Source organism: Netta rufina, assembly GCF_964035555.1.
Source record: "Netta rufina genome assembly, chromosome: 10".
In the NCBI taxonomy this organism is placed as follows: Eukaryota; Metazoa; Chordata; class Aves; order Anseriformes; family Anatidae; genus Netta; species Netta rufina.
Genome location: NC_140133.1, coordinates 15,127,366 through 15,150,830, shown reverse-complemented (window position 1 = coordinate 15,150,830; position 23,465 = coordinate 15,127,366). Strand labels below are relative to the sequence as shown.

The window sequence follows — 23,465 nt, the reverse complement described above, 5'->3', positions numbered from 1 at the left end:
ACCAAATAACACCTATAATATAAAAGAGTTTGGAAACCACTGACACAGACTAATTGCTTATTGCAGAGCAGGTTTCTCACTCTGTAGGCTCAGTGAATTTTGATGTAAACTTCCTCACTATGTCCAAAACCCTGCTCAGGGTTCCTAGGAAATACTCCAGGGAATGGAGAGGCAGCAGAAATAATCAGATAACATGAGCATCCTCCTCACTGTGCCTGTGTAGAAAGAAACATCTGTGTGACATCTGGGCTCAGCCACCCACCATTTATCCCTATCTTCAACCTAATACAGAAAGCTAGGCATCTTCATTACCACTGCCCACCTCAATGAACAAATGTGAGCAAAAGGCGTCTGATTAGAGGCTGAGTTGGCTGAATGTCCCACATGGAGCTGGAAGGAACCAAGCGAGGGGATGGAAGAGAAGAACTCCCACACAGGAAGACATGACAAAGCAGCAGCCTGTGGAAACATCCAACTCCGAACAGAGCAAAGGCTCCTTTCCCCACCTAATTGCTCGCCTTCGCTTCCTCCCTTTCTCAGGGAGATGCTGCCAACACTGAGACTCCTGCAGTAGAAAATTCCTTCGGAAATAAGTGTGTCTTCAGCACAAGCTGAAGCAGTAGAGCTGCTCCTCCTTGCAGGCAGAGGCCACGATACGGTTCAGGAGGACACCAGACCTCCAGCTACTTCCACCGTGGGCTTGCTATGATGCAGTATGCACAGAGTCCATACAGCCAGGACATGCCGTACCTACACTGTTTGCTCACACCTGTATTTCACGTCACAAAAGCTTTGGCATAAATCCATGTTCTGCAGCTGGAATAGTCGGTGCCAAACCACTTCTCCCCTGGAATGGCATTTCAAGTTTCTTTGATCAAACAGTAGCCTGACAAAGCATCCTGAGAAAATATTATATCCTCTCCTGGTTTCTTGACAAGTACTGGTAAATATATCATTTCCACCCTTTCCGTCTCCTCATTTACTGCTTTTATCAGCAATAGTGACAAAAAGGTTCTAATTAGGTAGTGCTAATCAGGTAGAATGGCATGTGATTGACGACTGAGAAGTCACTATCTGTTCTCCGAAAAACAGATTGGCTATTTTTCTCAGAGAAGCAGGAGATTTATCAATAGACAAAAGGATGCAAAACCTAACAGATACGGTATAATTACACATCAGGACTATACATTTTATTTTGACATAAACCTAAAAGGATTAGTGGGTGGTAAAAGCTCTTTTGGAGGGGTGAACAACCAATATTACTCATAAAGGAAGAACTACATGAGCTCAAAAATAGAATTAAGAAAAAAAAAAAAAAAAGAGATTTTGGGGAAGGTTTTTTTTTTTTTTTTCCTCTCCCCGGTTTTGCAGTGTGTGTTTTTTTTTTTTTTTTTCCTTTCTTTTGAAGGCAAAGGACTAGTTAAAAAAAAAAAAAAAGTGTAGTAATTCCAGCGAAGAGTTTTGACATATATGACAACTGACTAATTCCAGTAGTTTTGTCCTTTTCAAACATTTTGATTTAACTACCAGCAATGAATATTCTAAATACATTTTTCAGTAACAGAAACAAAATAAACCTGCCAAGTGGCACTTAACTTTCAATATTTTATACAAGACAACAGATAAGAATAGGCCATTCATTCCAGCATAAAAATCTTTCCTCTATTTATTTCCACTGTTTATGAGTTTGGGGGCTTAAAATCTAAATGAGTTATTTTAAGTTGAAGCATGGAAATAAATCTCATGACAGGATTTGTCCATTTGATGATAACCTCCAAGTTCAACAAAAAGCAGTCGTTTGTCCTACATTACTAAAATGCATAGATGTATTTTACTCATATGGCTTCACTTGCAAATGAGGCAGCTTGTATTTTGAGATCTAATAAAGAAAATTTGTGACATCTGGTATTTTGTGTATTAATGGAAAAAAAAACTCTAACCTTACCTAAAATTATTCACTTCCAATGAAATTTATGGTCTGCATAAAACAGAGGAGTTGGCAGTCAAAAATCAACATTTGCTTGTTTATCCAGTATCAGGATTCAGACTTCTAAGGACACAGCATTTTTCTTTCAGCTAAAACTAGGTAGGCCTGCACAACATTCCTCCTAGACAAGCACCAAATGTTTGAAATGCACCTCAGATATTCCGAAAAAAAAAAAAAAAAAGCACGCACAAGTTCATTATGATACTTGAAACCCTCATAAAAACTTTTTAGATATTCAGCAATTCTCCATAGAGAGCCAACATAGCTACTAACATGATTTCCATTTTTTTGACAACTTCAAATACAGATTTGGAATTTTCTATACCTGAACCAACCAGCAAACCGTATGTCTACGTTGCCATTCTAAAGCACATTTTGATTTGTGGCATTACAAAATCGTACACACATCAGGTTTTTCTTAAGACTTCTAAGAGCAATAGGACAAATAAAGAAACACCCTCCACACCCTACCTTCTCAGCAGCACACATCCTGGTGTGATGCTGAACTGACAGGTGTCATTGTCGACACTATACCCTACTGCAAAAACACATACACAAAATGGTAATTATCAGAATTTCTGGTATTTTGTCATCTGGACATATGTATGGATTCTTATAATCCTCACAGAATACTGAACAGAGTAAGCAAGTGGTAAACTTGGAAATGTGTTGTCTGGACAGGGACAGGTGGGAATATGCCATTTTAGGGGTGTGTTAAGAGACTAACACAGGACTGAAAGAAGGTGCAGAGTAATAAGAAGAACCTTCCATTAAGTGGCAGAAATGCAAGAAAGGACTGGATTTGTGTATAGGAAGCCATGAGGAAGTCAGAAAATACATTGTAAAATTCATTTAAACTCCATTTTCTGAGCATAGTAATAACATAAAGCAAAGAAACATTTTTATTTTGGAGATATTTCATGTTTCACTGTTCTGAAGAATTCAACTCAACTCACCCGAGTATGCCCAGTAAGGATCCCCCGAAGCTTTTCGCCTCCGTATCTGCACAGAACTACCATGTCTGTTTTCATGCAGAGAGCCAACATAACCTTCAGTCAGAGCTGCAAAGAGAAGAAGCAGGAATTGTTAGGAAACTGGTATTTACTCCCTGGAGTTTACACTGCAAAGCTTAAATCTTTGCTGAGCAGAGACTACTAAGTTGGCATTGCTTTAAAAAAAAAAAAGAAAAGGTAAGGTAAGGTAAGTTCCTCATCCATGGAAACCCACCATCCAAAGATGATTCTGAGAAGCCAGGACTCACTGGTACCATTATTCTGATCTGGCCATGCTAGCCTCAACTCCAGTAATTTCCATAAGGATTTTCTGATATACACAAGCAAACAAATGTAAGCTATGACAACTCATCTTCCTCTGTCTAGACCTTAAAGACGGTGATTAGAGAAACAAGCTACCAAACTAATAATTGTAAATCTACACACAAATTATCAAGGTCCTTAAAAGAATACAGATGCAAGAGTTCACATTATCCTTGCTACCACAACTACATCTATTTTAAACCACGTCTTACAATCCCATGTAGAACAGCTTCATTCAGTCAGGGTACCAGTCTCAACAAGAGCAAGGCTCAAGAAACATCACCTCCTGTGATTAATTGAAGTAAAGTAGACATAGGACAGAGGAAGGTTGCATGTCAAACAACTATCCAGTGTGCAATACCCATACTTTATGACATGAAAGGGAGGGACCAGTAAAGAAGAAATCCTTATAAAAATTCACAAGCTAGGAAGAGTTAAATTCATCAACCGAAATAGAAAGTAACGTATCCTACATTGCATCCCAGCTTTTTTCTTTTAATACCCCCCCACATTTTTTTCTTGTAAAGGACCACAGAGATTTCATGAGGAAGTAGGGTTTTTTGTTTATTTATCTTTTTACATGTAAATTTTTTTCAGTGTTTCTATACATCTGACTGAATCAAACTGGAGGTGCATGACTTCACAAATTCCAATAACAAGTCTGTAACAAATTCAACCACCTTCCTCAGAACACCATAGCTGAAAACTTTTGTGCTGTAGTAAACATACACAGACAAAAACCCTTAGATCTGCACACAAAGAACATGAAAAACAACCTCGCACTAACTGACTCTATGGCAATTCAAGTCCAACTGATCTCAGACCACTTATTTGATAAGTAACTATCTGAATAATTCAAATTAAAACATCAGAAAATCACCCGAAGAATCACTCTACCCATACACAGTCACTACATGGCAGAACACCTCTGTAGACAGCCTTCAATCTGCAAATGGGTCATGGATTTCTGTAGATTTTTGGAATCCTGAAATGGTAGGAAAAGTCATGGAACCTTGGGTAAGGCACTGCAGGTTTTCCCCTGCCAATTTTTTCTCTTGTGCGAGCAAAGGTACTAATTGTGCAATTTATTACGAGCCTCTGATTTGAATGAGTTTTCCAGATTTCTTGGCAACTTTCTAAATACTAATTGACTGCAGGCTGAACTAGAAACACTGGAACATATCATGCTACCAGGATTTGTAGGCAACATTACAACATGTTGCCTTATTCCCTCTTCTGATTTACCCTCATGCGTCTACCTGGTTCAGAGACAACAAACATCTGCATCATCAGGAAAGAACAGCTAGGGGATGCAGAGACCCAAACTGCCTTGGCAAAAAAGCTGAGCGAAGATGACAGACCATGAAAATCCAAGGAACAGAACACAGAACTAACCTAGCTGGGTGACTGGAAAGGCCTTCAGATAAACCAATCCAATTACTCAAAAGCAAACATACACAAACTTGTGTCCTGGGAAATATACCTGAAGCCCCCCATTACTACAAAATGAAAGAGAGCAGCAGCTCTTTTCTGAGCTTGTGCTACAGAGAGGAAGGATTTTTTAATATTTTTTTTTTTTTCACCCCAGAAAAGCTACAATTCCTGCAAGCAGAAGGAAGATTTCACCATGGTACCTCCAAGGAGTAAGGGATGCAGGTAGGTATGTGCTCAGTGAGCCTTTCTTTGTGCTCTGCCATTGGAAGGAGGAAACTATGCCCAGATAATCTGTATTTATTGAAGGGAAAAAGGATCTGAGTCAGTACAGAACATCTGAAACTGTAAAGCCCTTTGTAATCCTAGCTTGAACCGAAGAGCCACATGGCACCCATGGTATGGCTATGAATCATACTATTGATTTTCAGTATCCTCTGTGCAGAAAATTAAATTATGTAAATCCAGGCCTTTATGAATGCCTAACTTCAATGTGAAATTGAACATTTGCTTTAGTCAGCATCTTATTTATGCAATTAAAAGCCTGGTATTCTGGTGAATATATACAGTTTAAGTTTTTTGCATGGACACTTAATAGATTTGTACATTTATCTATACTTATAAATAGTGAAGAGCCATGTTATACACAAATTTAATTCCACCAAAAGAATTTTACAAACCGAGAGGGGAGCTCAAGCATTTGTCAAGAGAACTGTGGAAGGGAACTTGCTCGTTATGCTGCTAAACATCTTCTGTAGGACTGAAAGAGAAACAAATTGGTATGTACTAAATAACATCCCAAGTGACTGTTAGGCAGCCCAATGTTAATGACAATAGTCCCCTTACAGACGTGCATTAATTCCGCAGTCATTAGCAATTCTGAGAAGATATATGTTTACTGGATAACTGTAAAAACTCTGGGAAAGGATGGCAGGTCAAGATCTCTTGCCGTGCTGTGAACTGGGAAGGTAGTGGTCAGTCTCCACCAAAAAACCATGACACTGCCTTCTTGCCAGGCTGGCTCAGCTCCCCGGCCTGCTGACGGCAGGGCCAGGCATTCTGCACAGTGCCGCACACACCCTAGGAGAAACCACTGTGGGAACAAGCAACTATTGCTGGCTGTATCTAACACTGGTAAAGTCATCGGGAAGCCACAGAGTCAATCTCAAGGTGCTTTTGTTCTGTGCTGTCAGCTGGGGTCAGTGGAGTCTCCTGTACTGAGAGGTGCGAGGTACAGGACAACGCACCCGGTGCATTTGCAGCTTTGCCTGTCTTTTGGAAAAGTTGAAAATACATTTTGTCCAACCCAAAACTCATCTTTCATTTCTACTTTCCACAGATCAAAGTCTGAAAGAGCCAAAGTATCAAAGTCAAATTACTTCAAAAAAGAAAGGGCTTTAAATATATCAAAACCTCACTACATTTCAGACAGCTTACTTTTTTTCAGATTTTGGGAAGGACCAGGGATGTGCCTTTCTACCGAATCAACTTGATGACACCAGTGGAAATTTAACAGGCATCTCAGTGTTGCCTCTTTCAGTGGAAAAGCACGCAACTAAAAGATTTCATTCAGCTCCAGCCATTAGAGCACATTTATCCATTTTTGTGCAGAGCTCCAATTCCACTGTTCCAGAAGCTATACATGCAAATAAGTGACAAACTCAACTGACATCTTCTCGTGTTTCTAATAGGAGAACAAGTTTTGGAGAAAATATTTACGAGAGTTAAGTTATTAACACCAATCATGACGGGTTTCCACAAGTCCTTCTCAGCTGGGAGACAGTTAACAGCTCGAGAACAGAGAGCAGCCAAGTGATTTCCTGCTCCACTCCCACAGAATTGGATGCTGGAGAAAAGCCAGCAATTAGACGGGCTGGTCCGGCACGGAGCGAACATGGGGAGGCTCCGCTCTTCTGGGAACCCTGAAAAAGTGGGGGAAGTGGAAATCGGGACAATAGGAGGGGCAGGAACATGCTCCAGGAAGGCTCAAAATGGACCAGCCAAAATAGAGGGGTGGGGGGGAAATACGCGTGCACAGCAGGAGACAGAGGAAGGGAAGGGAGAGCAGAAGACCTTGCCCTACAAGGCTTGATTTGATGCATCATGCCAGTGCTGATGGCAGAGGAGCAATGAATACCATAATATATGTTCAGAGACTTGCAAATACACAACTGAAAAAAAGACGGGGACCAATCTGACACTCAGATACACAAGCATGAAATTAAATCCTGAGCAGCTCCTCTGGCTGCTGGTGCAGTGCCGGTGCCTGCGAAGCGTAACACCTGCAGTCAGCGGAGTTGTGCTGGTGCCTATCACGACCACTTCTGCAGGGAATAGAGGATCCTTCAAAGCTAACATGGCGAAATCTCTTACACACAATTTCATATAATTTTAATCGGTACTGAACGCTACATGATTTTAGATGATGTGCTAAATTAATCAACCCATGCCGCATATCTGCAGACAGCAAATGCAACGCGATGCTGGGATATTCCCTAGCATTCTGATCAGCTTTCCATTTACTCTGCCTCAATATATTAAGTTTCCAATAAAAATTATTTGATAAGTGCCCTCAAAGGTATGATAAGGTAATTCCAGCCTGAATACCTTACTGGTATTCACAGTTCACATGAAAACGCAAAATTTTATCCCCAATCTACCTTAAATATAAAACTATCATACTGTTCAGGGAGATTATACCCTGGGCATTAGTGTTTAAATGGTATCAAGCCATCCGCTGTGTCAGAAAAAATCCTTTAAGGTCGGTACTTTACGTCTGAATGGTGAAATCATTAGTTATGATGGTAGATTAACTAGATGGTGTGCCAAACTCAGATTCTTTTAAGCCTTCTCCGAAGAGGAAGGTCACACACTAATTTGTTTCCGATTAAAATGGTACAGAGACAATGGCACACGCGTAGCCCAGCTCATACTCGCTCAGTAACTTGCCACTGTGGGCCACCCGAGCAGCTGAGTCAGTCTCAGTCCCAGTCCCACTTCTCGACTGATGTACTTCAGCCTGGTGCTACTGCTGGAAAACAAGGCAGCCTTTGGAGACAGAGGCTTGGCTGCTGGAATCTGGAGAGGTGTTACACCATGAAAACTCAAACAGGGAGAAATCAAATCTTGGTAGTATTTAACCAAAAAGCACTAAATCCTAAGGAACACCACCAATTAGTTCTTTATCAAATCGATGCCTGTAAAAAGCAAGCTTTTTCAAAACAAGGAAACTACTATTTTTTTAGAAGATGATGCAACAAGGCCTCTTTCTTTTAAAAGGGGTGGGGGCACAGGAATGATACCTGAAGGGCTTTTGCATCATCGGGAGTTTCAGAGATCACTGAGCCAAGACACTTAGCCATCTGCAAGCCTGAAGCTTCAAGCAAATCTCACAGGGAGGGGAAAAAAAAAAAAAAAAAAAAAAAAGAAAAAAAAAAAAGGCAGTATCTCCATCTAGGCATATTTATTGTATTTTTAATTGGACTGTGCTAAAGTGAAGCAGGTAAGGTGAAGACACTGCAGTGCTATGCATTGTAACACATGCTCTGCTGACAGTGGTTTAGGCTTCCCAGCGATTTCTTAGAATAAATGTTGTGAAATGGGCCAGTAGGGAAAAAGAAAAAAGAAAAAAAAAAAAAAAAGGTTTAATATTATAAATTTATTTCCTATCATTTTTTTTCTATGTTATTAAAATTAATAATGGTTACATCCATTTCTCTAGGCTCTTTTATGGACAACTTCCTAAACAAAACTAGGCTATTTGTCTCAAATATTCTACCATCCTTTGACAGCAAATAAATCTGAAAATATTTCAGGCACAGCTAATCCATTCTGAGAGTGCATTACTTTCAAACGGACTCCTCAGCCCTGGATTCCCATATTTTTGGGAGATTATTTTATAACTTGCCAAAAAAGGATGAAATTTAAAACAACATATGGTGGTCAGACAACATTAACAAATTCTGTTCTGAATGAGACTTATTCCTTTGATTCTGCTGCAGAGTTTTCTTCTGATTATCAGATAAAAGACATGGTCTATTCTCCCATGAATGCATACACATTTTCACAAACAGCTTCCCATTAATGAAATAAGGGAGTTACAATCACGAGTTTCTCATGACTGAGTGAAACAACAGACATCCGAATGCAGAATCTGCCAAGAGATGCATATCCCTTTCCCAGATGACAGTCACCCAAACAGCCTCTCGGTTCCTGCGTGAGCACAATCTACAGGTCTATTCTTAAAAGGGACACGGGGCTCTTCACACCATTCCTTCTGTTGTTCACGTGCCCAAGAGATGATATGGTAGAAGCGCAGAACCTAGGAACAGGAATGCAAATGGCAGGCCTGTACAGGAACCAACCAGCAGACTGAAGTTTGAAGATGGAAGATAGTCCAGGGAACACACTGTCAAACTGGGGGGATTAAATTAACTAGTGGGATTAAAATCCCTTATCCCAAAAAGTCACTAGGTGCATTAACCCTCGGTAACCCACTGAGTTCGAAGCTGTATTCTGCATTACTCCAATGTATCACCATAACAGCAGTCCCAAAGCATCAGAGCTGCTGTAGATAAGCAACAGAAGACAGATTTTCAGTGCAGCTTTTTCTTTAAATTACAAGGGATGGAGTTCAAGCGTGACAGGGAGGTCTCCTACTTAGCCAAACCAGAACAAGGACACGCAATGCCCCACATGCCACGTGTTGCCAGATGCTTGTGGCAGGGCAGACTCCCTCCCAAGGAAGAGCAAACCGAAGGCTCCCCAGTCATGGCCAGATCTCCCAGACCCTCCTCTCTCAGCTTTACAGCAATGCTCATTAGCAAGGCAGCCAGGCAGCTTTGAGTTGCATTAATGACGCCCCATTAAGAAGACTCAGAAAAAGAAGCTTGGGAGGCCAGGAAGAGACAGATGCTGTCGGATGATTAGAAAGGGCTTGGTTTTGCATTTTCATGGCTTATACACTCTGCTGGCATCAGCTGTGCAAGACATGACATGGCTGGTGAACTCGGACCACAGATCTCAACTGGCATCACCTGCAGCACTTCTGCTAGGAAGAAGCAAAGTCAGCCAGACAACCAGCAGTGCCAACAACCTCCTTCTCAAGATAAAAACACACAAATTAAACTAACTGCAACATCACCCTTTCTACAAGGACAGTGTACTGCAGCACGGTTTCTGCCAGAGGGCTTGTGGAATATAGTCTAAGACTTCTCTGACTGCAGTACATGAGCTCAAATCTAACAGTGTGTGAGCAACACAGCAGGAAAAAGAAACAGTCTGGTATCTTTTCCCCTGAGAAGACATAGAAATGCTGAGCAGAAAACATAGCTCAGGCAACTGCACTCCTCCTCCAGGATGGAGGGGCTGCTGTTCGGACTGCAGACAGTGTGTGATGGTGGTAGGTGAGGGCTTCACTTTGGAACCACTCATCCCACATCACCATATCCAAATCCAGAATAAAACCTTTGTCTCATTGAACCATTCTCTAACACTTCCCTCCACGTAGAGATATACTTCATTTACCTTTAAGACTAAGTTTTTCAAACAGACAGATATTCTAGGTATCTAATATGAGATACTTTAAAGAAGAGTGAGGCACATTACATCCTGAAAATTGAACTCCTTTTAGACTCTTCTGATTTGGGCAGTCAGACAAAAAAATAATTGGGTGCACCTGACAACCCTGTAACCTTGAAAACTCTTGGCCTGTGCATCCTGCACAGTCCCTCAGACTTCTGCTAACCATCATTATCTGCATTTCTTAAAAGGAGGAATCATCTTCCTTGTTCATCACCCCTCCATACGGTACCTCAGAGGGGTCATGTCACCGCTGAATTTTACTCATAACAATGCATAAGGCAAACACGGAAATAAAACTTCAGAGCAGAAGTTCATATGCAAGGCTGACCTCCGCAGGAAAGCCGATGCTCCCTCAGCCAGCGCTGACTGAATTGGAGCAGATATGAGGGAAAAAAACAGATAAACTCAGTTCTCCAACATTTAGGATAGCAGGGTCAGGCTGAACCAAGTCAACGAAAACTCAAGTATCAGGACAAAATAACTACTCGAGCCAGCTCCAGCATCTCTGCACTGTTTCCCCAGGGGCAAGCGTGAAGTCACGCCTGAAGCCAGCTGGAATCCAGAAGCAACTCAGTGTCCTTGTGCAGAAGGGACTCGAGTCCATCAGCACAGGCAAATTGAGAAGGGGCCATCTGGGTCTCGTTATTCATGGCACAGTTTGTCTGGGAAATGTATAAGGCACACATATATAACAGCAGCCTGTTCGTAGGGTCAATTAACAATGGGAAAAGGGGGGCTTTATTTCACTTCTCCTTTTAGTGCACGTACCTAAACCTTGAGAGTTTTACAACAGAAACCACCATGGCAGTAACCACCTGTCTCACTCTTTCTCACATAATTAGGTGCTGCAGCATGCAGTGTTAGAAGAGCAACCTCTGAACAGCAAATAAATGTGACCTTAATGGAGCATTTTGTAGCTTCACTTCCTTGTTTAACGCAGAATCACAGAGATTTTCATTTCTCTAAAGCTAGCAACACTCCTCAAAACATACAGACTCATACAACATCACCAGTTTCACCTCTCTGCTCAGGAAACAATTTGCTTGTATCCACTTTGCTTGTATCTACTGCTGGCATTTATCACAGCACAGCCTCATTATGTTTTCAAAACATATTCCCATAAGTCACATACCAGAAGTATCTTGATAACAAAAAAGGCCAGAATATTCAAAATAAACATAGCACAGACTTTGTGCAGACCTGGTCTGCACCTGACTTCTGTCCACCTGGGCTGCAGTCTTGCCAGACACAGTCACGCTTCCCTGCAGGTAGCCTACAATTTCATTTACTCATCATCCCATTAAAGCCACAAAGGTGTTACAGTGAAGACAAGCACATATATAACCATCATGGCCTTCGCAGCTCTCCTGACCACCAGTACGAGACTATTACTGTAATCCTAGAACACTTCAAATAGCATCCTCTGCTCCTTTCCTTCCTAACATTTACATAAGGGCAGTACCACCAAGAACAAGCGATATCAAAAGCCTCCTAGCTCAGACCACATTCTTGCATAAGAGTACGCCAGATCTCTCCTGGTGGAGAATTCAGCACTGAAGCTGCAAGGAGTCCTCACTCCGAGGCTGCCCTCCAAACTCACCTGCCTCTAACACCCAGGGAGCAGCAAGCTCAGCATTCATTCAGCAGAAAATACAGGGCACAATACTGATTTCATTCACACTGAGAACAGCGAGGCACTTTATGAAGCCAACAGAGCTGCTCCCACTGCATGGCACGAGATCAAACCCGCCCCATTATAAAGTCTTCAGAGACGGGGGCTCTGTCAGCTAATAAAAATTCCTCATTCTTTATACAAAATGATTTTTTTAACCCGTGTCCTTTGGCCCATTTAACAATTTATTGACTGTGTGAAATAATGTGAGGCCACATCAATCTCTTCCTGGTTATTTGGTTCAGGCTCTCAAATTAATGCAGAAGGTGGAAAGCTCAATAAAGAACTATTTAAGAAAAGAAAGAGAAATGCTCCAATCCCACTGTGAGATATCTTCCTCTCAGTTTGCAGTCAGGTCTCTCCATCTATGGCTGCACAATCTCCTGGAGAAAAGATGGAAGGGCATAAATGAGCATGCTCCCCTGGATCGAGCAGAAATAATTTTAGATTTGTATCACTCTGCACCGAAACAGATCTGCAGCGCTCAGGTAGCCAGATTTAGTGCCTCCAGCATGTGACAGCAAATCCAGCCAGATCCACAAAAATTATTTTAGGATCAAACTTAAAAACAGAGTAGAGCCAAGCAAAAAAACATTCATATTTATTTGTGTAAAAATGTATTTAATTTAGCTTATGGTCTACAAAATAGTGTGTTGGTGTTTTTTTTTTTCCCATCTTTTTATGCTGACAGCTTGCATTACAAACAGATTTTGTAGCAGAGGGTTTCATCCACATTTATTTCCCAAAATACAAATCTGAAGTGGAAACTGAGATAAATGGAGATTTTTGTGCTGACCGAACAAGTTCCTAGTCAGGGATATATGCCCCAAAAACATGACCTACCATTTTGAGAGCTCTCATTTTCTTCCCAGTAAGCTTCATTGCTCAAAGGGAAAAGACTCTACAAACACTACGGAGCCGATCTGTGCAATGATTCAAACTTCCTATTTACTTTGTGGTGCACCATCAGTAAGTATTTCACCCAGACAAAAAGTTTTCTGGAAGTTTTCCAGCAGGAAGGCCTGGTGTTGCATAGGCTCCAAAACTAATACTCGGTTCCTTGGTCATTTGTCCCCAGAGAACGCAATAAGGATCTCAGCACAACCCCCCCGTTCTGCTGAGAGCAGGAGTACTAAGGCCTTGGCAGCAAGAACAGAAAAGCACTAACAGAGCTCAGATGAAGCAAATAGATAAAAATTGCTAGCAATGATGCACATTTTATAACCATACAGAGAAAGTATGCAGCACAGTCTGAAAAGGCAAGGGGTCACTGTTCTTCCCTATACAACCAATTTAACCATCTGGAGGACACTGCTAATACCAGGCTCAGTAAATGTAAATGATGCTAAACCAAATGAAGGAAAAGCAAGCAGAAAATACCTCCAAAACATTCAACTATCTGGCAAGCTCAGCGAAATAGGCTGATGTAAGTGAGACATCCTACAGAAGATAGATGTAAGGCAATGCAGTTGGGGAGAAATAATAATCAGTGCAGGAATGAAGTGAGAGACTGCTGTTTAGAAAGCAGTAATGCAGAAAGACTTGAGCATTAGGGTGGATAATGAATTAGATGAAAGTTCATGCTGCAATACCACTGCAGAAAAAGGCAATTGCTATCCTGGGGCACATGCACAGAGATACTGGAAGCAATAACTCAGATTTAGACAGTCTTTGGCAAGACTGTCACTGCAGTGCCACATGCTGTTTGAGGCCCATTACTCAAAAAGAAAAAAAGAAGAGGAAAGAAAGGCTTCTCTCCCCTCTTTTAAAACCAAAATTTAAGACAGTGCTTGGAGGGGCAGGGAGGGAAGGGGATGTATCAGAGCAGCTTCAATAGCAGCCCTCAGCCCCACGCTGAGCGGGCCTGGACAGCCCCGCCACAGGCGGCTCAGCCCTGCCTTGGTTCACGCTCACATCCTCTCAGGCCTCGAAGGCGCCACTCCACTCCCCACCTCCTTGTTTCATCCATCAATTTTCATAACAAGCCTCATAGTTAGATTTTAGAGCACTCCAAAGTGTTGATCTTCAGGCGAGAAGTGCTCTCACAGCACAAGAGTGAAAGGAGTGAAAGAGGAGATGAAGAGCTTCGTGAGGAACAAAGGGATGCTTTCACCTCGAGGTGGGCGCAGCGGGACTCCAACGCGCACCACCTCTGACGCACGGATGGGCCTGAGAGGATATGCTCAGTGCACACAGGTGCTAGTAACACTGAGATTTGCTTAAGCACCAGGGCATGTCGGCTGAGGGTGGTGGCCACAACACGAGGGATCAGCAGCAGAGGCACCCGGTCCTCGCAGCCGCTTCCCTCAAGTCCCACAGCACCACGCTGGCATGGAGGAAGTCAGCTCTGGCAGGGGGAAAAGGCAGCTGGAGAGTTGCAGGCCTGACACCCAAACTTTCTGGGGCACAGAGCTTTGCCCCCTTCCTATTCACGCCTCAACCACTCTGCAACATTCCTCAGTTTCCAGTGTTACTGCAGTTATTACAAAAATTTTAATTATTAAAACTGACAACAAAAGCGCTGTGCCCAGGGAGCACCATTCCAGTGAACAGTTCATGGCCTGACAAACGCAATTGTTTGTTCTTTTTTAAAGATTGTTAGAAACCTCACGACGACTTCAGCCAACCTGCACAGCACATTTGTTTGACTGCTGCAGGTTTCTCACTTCCCATGCAGATTGGGTTGGCTGTTTAATTACAATACAACTTCGTGCTTAGACTCAGCCCTAGATTGGTGCTCCCTACCCACAGGAAGCTGAACGCTCCAAAAGTAACTGCCCCCAGGTGAGTTAAGTCCAAAGTGGGTGCATGTGTTTCACAGTTGCTATTTCCGTATTTTATGCTTCTTTTATGCCTTCATTGTGAACTGTAACAATATCTCTTCCCATGTAGCCGGTATGAGCGTTAAAAACAAATTCATCCCTTTATACAATGCTTGAGAGATTTCTTTATGGTAATGTCCTACGTTCCAGTTTTTCCACAAAAAGGAGATATTAATATCACAACAGGTATTCAGTCTTACTCTAAACAATTTAAAAATACATTACAATAAGGAAATGACTTTTTAAATAACCAATGCATTAAACACCTACAGCAGATCAGTGCTTGCTCCATGATAGCGTTAGTCCTATTCATTACAGGGATCTGCAACGCTGTATCTTACAGCTATAAAGAACTTCTATCAATTCTGCACAGACTACCAAAAGTGAGTTTTCTCTTAAAAAAAAAAAAAAAAAAGTTCACCATTAAATATGCTTTTATTGTTGTTCTTTTTTTTTTTTTTTACATTCTTCATACACACTATAGTCTATGCCAGAAAAATCAAAAATAAGATGATTCGTAAGAAAACCTCAAGTTGTCGCCTGTCTTTTTTAACCCTCAATTCTTATTTTGTAAACAAGAAGCTCAAAGCAATCAGTTCCAGTCAGACTTCTCAGCTTTGGATTTAAATCCTTTCATGACTTCTTCAAAAACCACGCATCAAAACTTCAGAGGGAGGCGGGGGATGAGGACTCTTGACATTGCAGTTTTCTCTGATGAACGAACTGATGTATTACAAAGAGGCATCTATTTACTCAAGCTACTTGCCAACTGACAACCAAATCCAATTTGAACACAGGACTTTAAATAGCTATAAAATAAGTTTGGAATGATTAGCAAAATATCATCTACTGTGTGCGATTAGATTTAAAGCAGCAGGAAAATAAAGACTGATACTGAAACACGATGTAAAGCACATTTGGCAGCTGATGGTATCCATGTTAACACAGCATGTACAAAGACCATCTTTGCCCCCATGGAGTATATCCCTCATTACTGCATTGCTCTGAAAGGAACTAAAGAGATACAAACATGAGATAAGAAGTTAGTTTAAGCAGATCTTCTGAAATACTAAGCTAAGCTTCTGGCAAAGCTGGCTCTAGACACCATCTTTTAAGATGGGTACAAGAACCTGCTAGGACTTGGGAAATACGAAAGAAAACCACCCAAGACCTACAAAAACCCTGGCAAATGATGACTTAAAAAAAAAAAAAAAAGTTTAAAGAAAAAAAAGGGCACAGAGACTGAGAGGTGGAAACTGAACTGCAGCAATGGGCCAGAGACAGTCTCAGAGGATGAGGACACGTGGGACAAGAGTGAGCCACAGTCAAAATGAAGAAAGTTATTCAGAATCCAAATGACAGACTTGGAAACTAGTCTTCTCAAAAACTTGTAGGAAAACAAACAAACGAAAAAAAAAAAAACAACAGAGGATGTATTTTAATAACCAAACTGCTCAGTGACAAAACCCTGAAGAGTGGTTTTTAGCTGGGTGGATGGAGGAGGAGGACTATTTCGTGGAGTAGCAATGCAAAAAGAATCCAAAATGCTCAGACAACGGTATGGCTATGCTGACAAATGTCTGGCTTGAAGAATACATGCAGGTGGCAAGTGTGACAGCTGAGCATGACAAAAGCACTGGTCATAACTACCAAAGAAACCCACAATGGTTTGGAACATGAACACGACAGCCCCTTCTAGCCACAGTTACCTGAAGCAGGAGGATGGACAGAAGGACGAAGCAGCGACTGCAGAGAGGCACTGCCACAGCAGATGGGAAACGGGGCAATGAGGAAAGAGCCCAAATGTGGAACAAGTCAAATACCAGCAGAAAGCTGAGGAAAGGTGAGAGACCCAGAGGTTATCTGGTCTTTAACTGTCAGAAACGCCTGCAGCTCACCGCTCCCCAAATGAAATGGGAACTGTGGAGGCTTGCCCTATCTCGAGCCCAACAGAGGTGCCCATCACTTAGAATTATTCCACTCAGGATCAGGGACTGCCAAAGTTGTTGCTGAGTATTCTTCACAAATATGATGGCACTGATTACTTTCTTATCAGTAATCAACTTCTCCAAGTTTAAATAGCATCAATAATTAAAAAAAAAAAAAAGAGAGCAGGCTGCTTTTGCAATTTTCAGCCAGTTTGCTGCAGCAGAGCTGTGTTAACTGCAAATGAACCAAGCCCCAAATTAAGCAACAAGTAATCAATAACTACTTGTTATTTTCTGTATGGGTAGGGAAAGGAAAAAGGTGCTTCTCAGGTCACTGTATGGAATACATCAAGTCAGGAGGAAAGAAAGCCTTGAAAATGCTGCAAGTTCTTAATTGCCACTGAGGTCTAACACAGCTGAGATTTATCAGTGCTCTCTGCATTCATGCCCCTTCAAATTAGGTAAGTGAGAAGGTGTTGCACTGTATCATTCATAAATAAGGGCGCTAGGAAAGTGCATGTTTATTTGCACTATATGAAATTCAAGAAACAGTCAAATTGAGACTTTTTGAAATAAATTTCTTCCTATTATATAAAACACCATGATTACAGGGTGGTGAGGAAGGTGGACTTTTTTTTTTTTTTAAACATCTAAATAAATTTTGTATTAAAGAGCTTTTAAAATATTTTAAATATATATAGTGGTGCCAGGATATGCTAGTAAAAGCTTGGCCCTATCAGAAATTGGACTTCTTCAAAATATATCTACTTTAATTTCCTTTTTAAAAAATTACTATAATCTAGTAAAAATCTAGTTTCCAGCCAGCTATATTAATATTTCAATTTGGTAAATTATTCTTTTAAAAAAGTTTCTAATAAAGTAGCACTTGCTGCATGTCTTTTAATAAGATTACATTTCTATTTATGATGTTATAACACAATGTATTAAAAACAAAAGAAAGATTACCACAGGAGGAATAGAGGTGTCTTCCTTCATTTTAAATTTAATTTAAAGTAGAGGAAAAGGATTTTTCTTTTAAATTAATATTTCCCTTACTGTGTTATGAATCCTATCTTCTACTATTGAATGAGATGCAGGAAAAGAAGTTCTACTACTTTTACACAAACTCAATGAAAATGCAAAACTAAACTTCAGTAAGCCCCATAGACACCAGAGCCAGGGAACGAAAGTTATCCTCAAATGAGTCAAGGCAGTCCAAGGAGAAGCAAAATACCTGCAGTGCCTTTCCCTCCTGCTCCCTCTTCCACCTGGAAGACGTCTTGGGTGCAGTGCCAACAGAGAGAAACCTCTCATACCCATTAGATACTTCCCTTTTTTGATTGGGGTGGATAAAATCAATAGGAACACCTTGAATCCTATAGGCTGGGAAGTAGTGGCTAAAGGCCAGAGTCCGTTTGACTTGATTGCTTCCCAGCACCAAGAAAAACCAGAAACAGTCCATGCAGTGCCCCAAAACCGGGCCCACGCTTCTGCTGAAGTGATTAAGATGATTAAGCATCGCTGTATTCACTCAGCTCACACCGCACACTGTGAAAAGCCTCGCTCCCGTGCTCCCACCAAGCCATGGAGGTTTTCTATCGTAGCTAGATAAAACTGCTCTTACACAGTCTGGTGAAATGTTCAGTATCAGAACATTTTGCAAAGGTGGTTAGCGCTGGAAAAACAGAGGTGCAAAGAAGATAAGTCATTACTCAGTATCAGCTGAGGGCTATCAGCCAGATCAGGATTAAAATGCAGGATCAGACCTGAACGCCAGTGGAATATTTCATCCAGGCAGCTGGGCCGATTTGTCCTTCAAAAGTTAAACACAGGGTGATGCCAGAAGTTCAGCCTGAACTAGTTCAGAAAGAACATCCAAGTACTCAACTACAGAAGAAACAGGTAGAAGATAGTACATGAACCCAAGGGGCTTAGTGGCAGAGGGATAACCTCCTGCTGTACGTACCTGGTACTACTTGCCTACAAGCAGGTGAGGCATTTCTAGGTCTATTTGCTGTACTGTAAAAGGTGACTTTTGTTTTCTTCTCTAAGGTCCTACTATAGTTTCCAGTAGAATCTTCTAGCCCAGCCTCAAGCTAAAATTCTGCCCATTCAAGGGCAGAAGTACACACTAAGAGTATCATCTATGGCCTAAAACAGGACTAAGGAGCAGAGTATGATGGTCTCTGAGGGGAGGGGAAAAAAATAGCTCCCAAAAATCCCTTCTGAGCAATTGAGATGAATTTCCAAAAGAAAGTGAGCAAGCGTGCTCAGGAATTATTTAGTCTCAGCATACATGTATATTCTTGATAAAAATTGATGCCCATGACATACACCACACCATGCAAACAGACCCTTAAAGAGCCGTGTCTTGGACGGCAGGCCACAACCATGCTTAATCTGGGGAGTGAGGGAGAGCAAGACAAAAAAAGGATGCTTTTCAGATAGGTCTTTATTGGGCCTTGACGGTCAACAAATTTATAACAGATGCGCCTCATTCTGAGTGTGGAGAAATGAGTGCTGGTAACTGTTATTGTCAGGACAAATCAATTGGAGCCATATGTCTGCAGCGGCTGACAGCATCATGAAAATCTCAAGTAACACACAGACATTAGGATGTTGCTGAAAATAAGAGCTTTCCCATCGTGTAAAGGGCCTTAGGGAGAAGCCTCTCTCTTCGAGACAGGTTTCTGGGAATTAGCTTATATATTTTGATTCTTTCAAATGCTTGATTGTATGTGAGACTCTGCCCTCTCTTACCGATTCCCCAGACAGTACGTTATAATTAACAGGAGGTAAAATGCTACAAATTAATCATAGGACACATCTCATTAGGATTCTTATTTTATCTAGATTAAAGAAGAAACTGTCATGATAGAGAATGGAGAAGCTTCCTAACCTTCTCCGCTACCCCACGCTCCCCAACCAAATGTCAGCCATTAGTCCCAGTGATAGAACCCAAGAGGAATGCACAACTCACGGCATAATCATAAATGATAATCAAAAAAAGAAATAAAATGCTAAGATCTCATTCTAATAAACTGAACTTATGCTTTTAGAGGGCTTTCTCCTATCTTGCATTTCCTAGATTTTTTCAGAACACAAAATAGATGGTGGTTATGAAATAGCTGTACTGTAAAACAGGAATAGACATAGTGGAATGGATCCATGGCCCGTTTTTTTTGGCCAGTATGCTAGACTGAGACAGTGTAACATGCATTACAAGAAAAGGAAATAACTAACACTGTCAAGTCAGCAGGGTCTCATGTAGGTTAAAATATAATGTAAGATCACTGCCATAATTATCCACACCAAGCAATTTTTTAGTTTATTGACTACGCTGCAGTTCCTGAATTTATGTCTTGGGGCTTAAATTGCAAAAATATTATTGCAATGTGGCAGATATTATAATCCAGATATTGGTAGCTAGGCAGGAATGCTTGGTATTTCTCTGAACAGCCAAGTTTCTCCAAAACCACTGCCCTTCTTTTACCAACACTCATAAGCAAATTTGCCAGAATGCAAGCATGTACATTATGTATTTTTCCATAAAACATACAGAGATAGGAAAAAATACAAAGATTTTCAAGGAAGAGTTAATTTTCAAAAGAATTGTAGCTAGGTCACAGACAACCAGCACTCCCGACTCATACAACAAGTAACAAATCCCAAGTTACAAAATCTTCATGTTTTTATCTTCCCTCCTCCCATTCCCCATCCTGTCTCTGCACCCCAAGTCTTCAAGGCTTTTTCCCATTCAGGTCACCATTTCACACTGCAGACTCGCACAGCTGACAGCCTTTAATACTGGAAGGCTTCATTACAACATTTGGTAATGGACAGCATTGATTTCACTCGTTGGGTGTCTCAGCAGTGAAGGCAGGCGTGCTTCCACCCCTTAGTGTCAGTAGGTCCTTCAGCATTGCCTTTGCCAAGTGGAAGGTCCTGCAACACAAGCAGAAAGTCCCTCTCGGGGCCACTTCCAGAATTAGCAAAGTAACATATATTTATAAACAGAAAAGGAATGGTCTTGGACAAAATTAAGCACACTCTACATCCTTCCTAAAATTTCAGCAGGAGAGCGAGAAGACAGCCAACCTCTTGATCTGAGGTTAGTCTGAAACTGAACGCAGGCTAGAGGCAGGGAGAAAATGAAGCTTAGAGAACTTGAATGAATTAAAAAATAATCACTGCTCATCTTTGTTTTCCCTCATGGATAAGGAGAATCTAATTTTCCTCAGGAGCAACAGTGCCACTGAAGGTGAGCAGATTGTTCTCTCCACCTCAAACCCTGAAAACATAACAGCTACCCAAGAGCCCACAGGGGACAACAGCACCAAAGAGAGAAGGCCGTAACATTCAGTGGAGTGGCTTGGAACCAACTATAAAGATTTGTAGAACAAAAATCAGCATTTTGTTCTCGACTGTTCTCTGCAAGCAAGAAAACGTGCTCACACATCCCCACGGACAGCTTGCTGTAGCTGTAGGAGAAGGCTTGGTTCGAATGCTAAATACAGTCTCAGTCTTCCAGCTCTCCAGCACGGAAACTGCAACAAAACATACTGCAGGTTTTTGCCCTGTCATTAAGAAGTGATCGGGTCAGAATACTGACTGCTGCATGCTGCTAACTTCCAGAAGCATCTACGATGGATATCTGACTTCCAACATCAGCTTAGTAACACAGGAGCAACTGGGCAGAATCCTCTGGTCTGTACTTTGCAGGAGGTCAGACCATCAATTAAATAATCCCTCTAGCCTTAACTTCCAGTTATTTTGTACCCTGAGACATGATATATCCCCCACATGTCCACCTATCTTGTCAGAAAAAAAGGAGGAATAATCAGAACAGACTCAAGAACGAATTCACACAAGTAAACATTTGGCATAAGGAAAAGACCTCATTCATAACAAGAAACAAACTCAACTGTACATCTGCTACAGCCAAGTATTCCTTTCCTTCAAGGTGGAAGTTTCCACCATTTTTGCTGGAGCATAGACTATTGACAAAGTTACATGTATTTTTCCTCTGTTTTTGTTGACACCATTTCAATACTCCACTGCTGTATTAATCCTATTTTGTCTTTCAGATAAGGATATTGTTGTTACTAAGTACTATGCTAATTGTTTTTGTCTAGTATTAAAAATATGCTGCACTGCCTTCTTCTAATTAACTTGAGATTATTATTGAAATAATGGTTTTATTATTTTACCACCGGCATTTTACTGCCTTGAAGTCTTAGTTGTACTCAAGCTATTATGCCTTTGTAGCAATTGACTAACTACAATTATTCTATTATCCAGCTTCTAACATTTAATTGGGTGAGTGCAGAAAATACTTTCCTGTTAAAAGATCTTTGCTTTTTGATTTATTAGCATTAACCTTCAATATACAGAATCCAGATTCAGTTCATTTTTCCTCTTCTCAAGAAAATCCCATGAGGATCACCATAAGCTTCGTTTGGTTTAATTAGGAGGGGAAAAATTTAAAATACGCTATGAGATTTATATTGATGCCCTCCAGCACACATTCTTCACTTCACACTTATGTAAGATTTCAATAGCCAATACACTTCCCTTCTCCCTGGACGAGAACACACTGCAGGGCAGGACTGTTAAATGTCATTAGCATGAACTATTTTTTATATTGATTTTTGTTGCTCTATTTCTCCTCCGTCCACTTGATGAGTTGCAGAGTTCAGAGTTAAGTTTTAATTGAAATACTTGGAAGCCAGCACACCTTACCAGGCTGCATTTTTCCCTAAGTTCCAGCAATGGATATCCATCAGGTTTACAGCGCTGTGCAGGTACCAGTAGCAGAATTTGGCTCAGCAGCAATTTGAAAGTGTTTGCTGTTGTTTTTACTGATGCTAAGTATACATATTCTAAGAGGCTCCAAACAAGACCATTCAACTTGGTGTGCTCTTACTCCCAGCAGTAAACTTGTTAAGCTACCAGCTGCCATTTAAATCAAGGAATGAGAGATTGGCATGCTATGAGACAACTCAGCCACTGATTGCCAAAAAGGGCAGGGCAGGCTCTGACTGCTGGCTGGAGCAGTGGTACAACAGCAGCATGCACAGAAGGTGCCCAAGAAACAGCACAAATTGGCCAGGGAGATCAGAATATCAAAACACTTGTGCTCTGGCCAGTCTGAGGACGTTTAACACACGCTGGTCAGTGAATAGCTGGTTTAGAATCTGGGCACAACGTGTGCTTTCGCATATGGTCTGGTGCAATGCGTAGGGGAAAAAATAAAAATAAAAGTCAGCAAGCAAACAAATAAACCAACCAGCAAGAGCGAAGGCTATAGAGTGCTACACTTTGAACTCCTACACCCTCATTTCCTGGTTTTATTGGCATTAAGTTAGGTCATTAACATTTTATCAATATATTATGTGTATATAATGTTACTGAGATTAATGGACATAGGCAGTGCATTTCCAAAGGCAAGCAGAGGTCTGTAATAAGTTACATGCCTGCTCTTCCAACAAGCTGCTCAGAGGTAGGGATGCATGGATTTTTAAACACCCCCAAGTTTAATATGCTATAATTGTAAGTGTGACTACACTGCAGAAGTAACTTTAAAAGAGCAGATAGCTTAACCCAGATTTGTATGCTGCCCCTGACAACTGAAGTTTTGAAACCCAAGTAGTTCAGACTTCAGCATATGCTCTAAGTCAATATGTATTGAACTCCGAGCCTCTGCTGCAGCTGATTAAGGACAAA

General features: G+C 41.2%; 1 protein-coding gene across 1 annotated transcript in view; it reads right to left on the bottom strand.

Annotated features, from left to right (window-relative positions):
* PTPRG (protein tyrosine phosphatase receptor type G) overlaps positions 1 to 23,465 on the bottom strand; it is a gene marked incomplete at its 5' end in the record, with an annotated part of 400,948 nt that overhangs the window by 309,746 nt on the left and 67,737 nt on the right. Inside the window, one exon of the mRNA XM_084292446.1 lies at positions 2,944 to 3,048. Within this exon, the coding sequence (XP_084148572.1) occupies positions 2,944 to 3,048 (105 nt within the window). The remainder of the gene's footprint in view (positions 1 to 2,943; positions 3,049 to 23,465) is intronic.